We start from the raw sequence: 6,202 nt of genomic DNA, 5'->3' as shown, positions 1-6,202 counted from the left end.
TCCGCACAAGCTCCCGGGCCTCGGGACAGGCGGGGACTGCACGCACGGAAGTGCGCTGGGCTCTCGTGGGTGGAAAGGCGCCTCTTCTCCCCGACTTCCTCCTCCAGCTCCGCGGCACCGCCTCCCGGGCGGCTCCTCCTCCTCCCCTGTCTCCTCCCAGTGCCGCCGAAGCTCCCAGGCCCGAGGTGCGGCGCTCCCTCGGCAGTCCCCAGCCTCGGACGCTGCGTGGGGCGGCGGAGCGGGAGGGAAGCGAGGGGCCGCCTGCGCTGCTGTCCCCGCCCCGTGCGCTCTGTGCCCCTCTTCCCTGGCGGTCGCTCCGAGGCTCAGTCCTCCTGCCTCCCCCGGCGCCGTCCCGGGCTCGCCGAGAAGAGAGCGGCTGGCAAGTTTGGGCGCGCGCAGGCGGCGGGCCGCGGGCACCGGGCGCCTCGGTGGGACGCGGGGAGGTGCCCGCCGCTCCGGGCTCGGCGTCCCGCGCGCACTTTGGCGATGGCTTCTCCGCCGCGGCGACGGCTGCGCCTTGGTCCCCGCGGCCTCCTGCTTCTCCTCTCGGGACTCCTGCTACCTCTGTGCCGCGCCTTCAACCTAGATGTGGACAGTCCTGCCGAGTACTCCGGCCCCGAGGGAAGCTACTTCGGCTTCGCGGTGGATTTCTTCGCGCCCAGCGCGTCTTCGTAAGTGGCCGCACTTGGAGCCGGAGCCGGCCCCCTCCCCCACCGCGTGCACCCACCCCGCGTTTCTCCCCTGGGATTGATTTCCGAGAGATCCCGGGGTCTGTCTGTCCTCCCCATCCTACCCCCTCAGAGTGGTTTATGTCCTGGGTGGAGGAAATATTTGGGATGATGAACTCCCCTTGGTACCCATCACCCAGTTACACCCCACTCCTCACCTCTTAAAATTGGTTAGGCCAGCGGGAGAGCTTTAAAGCAGACCTGTGCTCAAAATTCAGGGAAAAGTGGGAAATCAACAAAGGCTGGTCTTGCCGGACTCCCCGCCCCCTGTGCCATTGTCGAGGATTTGCAGTGAGGCTCTTAGCCTTTTTCTGCTTTACAGACTTATCGCCGGTTCTTTTCATTCTCCCTCAGCAAGCCCTCCCCCACTCTTTCTGCCTCTGTCTGATTTTGTTTCTTCTCACTCCTTTTGCAGATATTCTGATGACTTAAAATGACCATATTGCCCCACGGAATTCATTGTGTCTTATCTCTGGGACTGTCAGACATTTGCACATTTGAGGTTGAACAGATGAATTGAATGTGTCATCTGTTCTTTTTATAGTGATTCACTATTTAGGTCATTGTTCAGAAGGAACAAGGGTGTTTGCTGAGTTTTCACTCACTGCAGGTCATTGGAATACTGCAGCATTTAATAATTCAGTTATGTTTTCAAGTTGCCAACGTTCCGCGTTGCAGGGACCTTCAGATTTGTGGCAGTTATTGTCATTATTGTCACTAAGTCTCCTACTTTACTGAATGCTGATGTCATTCTCACCATTCCACCCCCATATTAGCGTAAGGAATACTGTTTTAATGAGTGTTCACTGGTTGTTTTATGATGTTTAAATCTTGTTTTCAAAAGAGAAACTGTTCTTAGGGTGGCATCTAAATGCTTAGAAATCTTAACAACATATTTTTGTTTCCATATTTGCTGTATAAGATATCCCTTCGGGGTGAGGTGGAGGGTAATCTTGACTGTTAGTACTTGGATAGGACCATTTTCCACTACATACATGCCTAATTTGAGGATGGTCTCGTTTTTCTATGACTGTTAGAACAGCAGAATTTAGCCCTAGTGTTTTTCTGAATGTTGCTGGGTATCATTCATTTTGGTAACAACCTTTGCAGCAACGCATAGATTGGATGCAGTGAATGGAAACTTTGTTAGTGGAGACATTATTTTATGTAGCAAGCTTAGTTTTTATTTGTTGTCAGCAGTTAGAGTACTTTCTGTGAGACCTGGGGCACAGATTTTCCAAAATGATAAAAATAATCATTAACTTTGGCAACATTCACCAATTTCATGTTCCATTAGTCATTTTAGTCAGCGTTACCTTTTTGTTTGTTACGGTTTTGAACCACAGAGGCGACAAACGTTATCTTTAAACATTTTTGTTTCCAGATACTTTCAAGTGTATACCTTTATGATACAGAACATTTTAGTTGCTCCCAAGGGTTCAATTTTAGATTTAATTTGTACAGAAATTCTAATGATTTTGAAAATATATGTCTTTTGTCAAAGATTAGCATTTAAATACTTCAGGCCAGACTCGGTGGCTCATGCCTGTAATCCCAGCTCTTTGGGAGGCCAGGGCGGGATTGCCTGAGCTCAGGAGTTTGAGACCAACCTGGGCAACACGGTGAAATCCCATCACTACAAAGAAATACAAAAAATTAGTTGGGTATGGTGGTGCACACCTATAATCCCAGCTCTTCGGGAGGCTGAGATGGGGGGATTGCTTGGAAGGTGGAGGTTGCAATGAGTGGAGATTGTGACACTACACTCTGGCCTGGGTGACAGAGAGAGAACTCTGTCTCAGAAACAAAAACAAAAACACAAAACAACAAAAAACTTTAAAGTTGATGCAGTGTTTTACAAATGTTACTGTTAATTCTTCAGCAATGCTCTGAGTTTAGTGTAAGATAGACGAGAAGCTGATAAACTTTAAGTGGTTTTTCTTAATGGAAAATGCAGTAATGTTGAACTATTCGTATTTGTTATTGCTGATTACAAGCCAGGGTGACTACTTTGGCCAGTCATTACAATCAATGAATATGTTATGACCTCACAGATTTACGTGACTTCACTCATACACCTTTAGTGGTAAGGTAAAATTGAACTTGGATTTGATTTCATATCATATTTTGAAATATTCATCAGCAACTTTGTTACTGATAGACTAGAGAGCTCTAGGTATAGATAACTTAAACAATGGAAACCAAGCTTGAGTTTTTTTTTTTTTTTTTAAAGTATATAAACAAAGGTTTTTACTTACTGAGCTTTTCAGATTTAACAAAGATTTATGTAAAATTATGCTGAATTTTCTAAAAGGGCACTTTATATTTATAAACAAGCATTGGAATCCAAGGTACATGGGATGCCATTTCCAATATGAATTTATTGTTATTTGGTATTATCATAAACTTCCAAAAGAAAAAGAGCCATATAATCAAAAAGTATTTGTCAATTAAAGGGCGCCTTTCTTTTTCTTTTTCTTTTTCTTTTCTTTTTTTTTTTTTTTTGAGATGGAGTTTCACTCTTGTTACCCAGGCTAGAGTGCAATGGCACGATCTCGACTCACTACAGCCTCCGCCTCCTAGGTTCAAGCAATTCTCCTGCCTCAGCCTCCTCAGTAGCTGGGACTACAGGCGCGTGAAGGGTGCCTTTCTTCTAAGGGGAGAAGATTCGTGAGGAGGCAATGGTTATGACGTCCACTTCTGTTGCCTTTTCCAATTTCGGTGTCCACATACCTTGAGGAAGCTGTAGAATTATTTTATGACCCTTTTTTTCTTTATAGAAAATTATTATTGAATTATCTTCATAGTTTTGTTGTAAAAATTAATATTTATGAAAGAGAAGGACAAATCAAACTCTAAGTAAAATGTTAAGGTGGCCCCTGAAAAAATCGCTCCAGAAATGAGTCAGATTTGAAGTCAAAATTCACAAAAATAGTGATTTTCAAAATTATGAAAAATAAAACATTCACATTTTTTTTCTGTAAGCATTTATTTATGCTACATTGTAACACTTACATAAAATTTAAAGGTTGGATGCAGGCCAGTAATTAAAGTCATACTTTTTTTGTGGAGACTAATTGGAAAAATTAAAAATTGCATCCTAGGTTTAATTATAATGACATCTTATGTTAGTAAACATATTTTATAATTTACTAAGCACTTATATCTCGTTTCATTCTATAGCCCAAACCATCAGGGCGAGTAAGGGGAAGCAGATACACTCATTCTTACGAGGAAATAGAGGCCGAAGAGTTTGCAGTCTAGTTATTTGAGTAGGTTGGTGTGAGTAGAGGGTAAGGAAGGGAGGGATCAGAAGACAGGGTCTGAAATCCAATACCACTTTTTTTATTCAAATATTGAAATTTTGAAGAAAATAACTTTTAAAATTTATTCTTTAGGTATATGTTATACAGTTCTCATTTTATGTATTTCTTTGTTTTAGAATAATACTAAAATGAATAGCACTGGATTCTTGCCTCCCCCGCCCCCATTAAACACTAATGGAGCCTTATCTTACAGTTGACAACTTGTAGAGGTGTGTGCCTTAGAAGCAGAAGGTCCTTCAATGGATCTCATTACTAACTTCATGTTTGCAATACCTAGAAAGTCTTTTAAATAAAACTCCTGCCCTGGCTGTATCTTAAATCTAAAAGTAGATCCCTGACTTGATACTCCAGTGGCCTAGCCTGTGAATCATTTCTCGTTGACTAGCCTGTCTTAATTCAATTTGACTGAAAATGAACTCTTCACCAAAATATGTCAGTTGCACCTCTGTTCCTATTCATGGAGGCATCCTTTCTCTGTTACCTTGGAAATAATTTCATTTTCCTCCTCTCATTTTCTATTTTTCTGTGTCTCTCCTACTTCACCACTTTGATATCAGTCAGTGATTAGTCAGCAGGCAGAAGATCCTAGAAATTTTTCCTTTTTAAGGTTTTCTTGATTCCATGTCTGCTTTCTACTCCTCATTTCAGTGTAGGTGTGACAAGCGTAGTCAGTGGCACTCAGGGCCTCCCCCATCCCTTTGCCCATCATTTGGCTCTGAGACCTGCAAAACACCTTATCTGTTTCTACTTGTTTTATCTTTCTGTAACACCCCTTTTCATCCTGGTATTCTGTTGTAAAAATTTTCATAACAATGCTTCCATTGCCAGAGAGAAGGTCCAAACTGCTTAACGTGGATTAAGGTCACTTGCAATCTGTCCCAACCTGTGTGTATTTTTAAAACTTCATGTTCCATTTCTCCTCTTACCGTTTTAACTGTTTTTACAACACTTTACAAAATGATGCTAGCTCATTTTTATAAACTTTAGAGTAGTTCTGGTTATACTGGTTGATTTTTCTCATCATAAATAAGACACATATATATTAGGGGACAGAAAATTATCTATAATCTTATTATTTAGAAAGCAAATCCTATATTGATTATTTCTAATTAAGGACATATAGTGTTTTATAGAGCATTACAAAAGACAAGGGAAAATGTACGAGAATTGTAGTTACTGCTTCTGCTTTACATCATGTAGTTGTTAACTGGCATTTTTATATTTTTCTTTTGATTCAAAGGAGCATTTTTTTAAAAAATGAAAAGTAAATCTGAAACTGGAATTGTAGCCTTGAAATAACATTCAGTGCTATTTCATACACATTTATTTCTATATACATGTATGATAGTTCTTCACAAGTTCCTTTTGGTGAAGGCTCATTGGTCAACTCAGAGTCAGCTAAATATATTAAACATAATTTATCTTAGAAAGGTCAGTGCTGAAAGCAGCCAAACAACTTAGTTTATTTGGAGGGTTTGAAAAATGGACTTGTCATTGTTTGGCAGGTTGCCCCGCCTTGGTTGTCAAGGTCACATTCCCTGAATCAACTGCCCTTCAAGTACACTTTGGATAGGGAGTGCATCCCGAGGGCATCCTCCTGGTTGGTTTCTTTGAGCCCCTTGTCTGTCTTTCTCTCACTTCCTCCTCTGATGCCTCTCCCTCCCTATCTCTGTCTCTTTTCTCCTTTTTTTGTCTCTTGTCCTTCCTCTTTCCTTTCCTCCATCTCTTTTCCTCCTTCCTGTCCATCTTTCTTTCCCCTCTTCCAAACTCAATCCTTTATATTTTAGCACTTCTTGGCATGGATGTAAACCCTAATTTTGAAGTCCCAGAAAGTTATTTAATGACAGCGTTTCCAGTCATTAGAAAAAAAATAGTGAGGATAGGGATTCTGATAATGTTGTTGGACATACTTTTTGAAAGGAAATGGAGTCTATCAGGAGAGAGTTGCAGGCATAGGAAATTAAGTCACTCAGCTTCAGAGTTACACTGCTAATCAGTGAAAACTCTTGTCAAACTTGCCTAACCCTGTGTATTCTCCCCACCTCTCCACCATTGGCAAGAAATGTTTGAGCCAACTTTTCTCCTCTTCTTCCTCTTTATCGCCTTCATTTCAGTTAATCACTTGACTGTTAATGGCCCTTTGAAAAA

At 41.8% G+C, this 6,202-nt stretch overlaps 1 protein-coding gene across 1 annotated transcript in view; it reads left to right on the top strand.

Annotated features, from left to right (window-relative positions):
* Positions 1 to 203: 203 nt before the first annotated feature.
* ITGAV (integrin subunit alpha V) overlaps positions 204 to 6,202 on the top strand; it is a 98,079-nt gene continuing 92,080 nt past the window's right edge. Inside the window, exon 1 of the mRNA XM_064373276.1 lies at positions 204 to 671. Within this exon, the coding sequence (XP_064229346.1) occupies positions 487 to 671 (185 nt within the window). The 5' untranslated portion in view covers positions 204 to 486. The remainder of the gene's footprint in view (positions 672 to 6,202) is intronic.

Source organism: Aotus nancymaae, unplaced genomic scaffold (assembly GCF_030222135.1).
Source record: "Aotus nancymaae isolate 86718 unplaced genomic scaffold, 86718_ANA_hifiasm-v0.15.2.pri h1tg000008l, whole genome shotgun sequence".
NCBI lineage: Eukaryota > Metazoa > Chordata > Mammalia > Primates > Aotidae > Aotus > Aotus nancymaae.
This window is presented reverse-complemented; position numbering and strand designations above follow the sequence as displayed.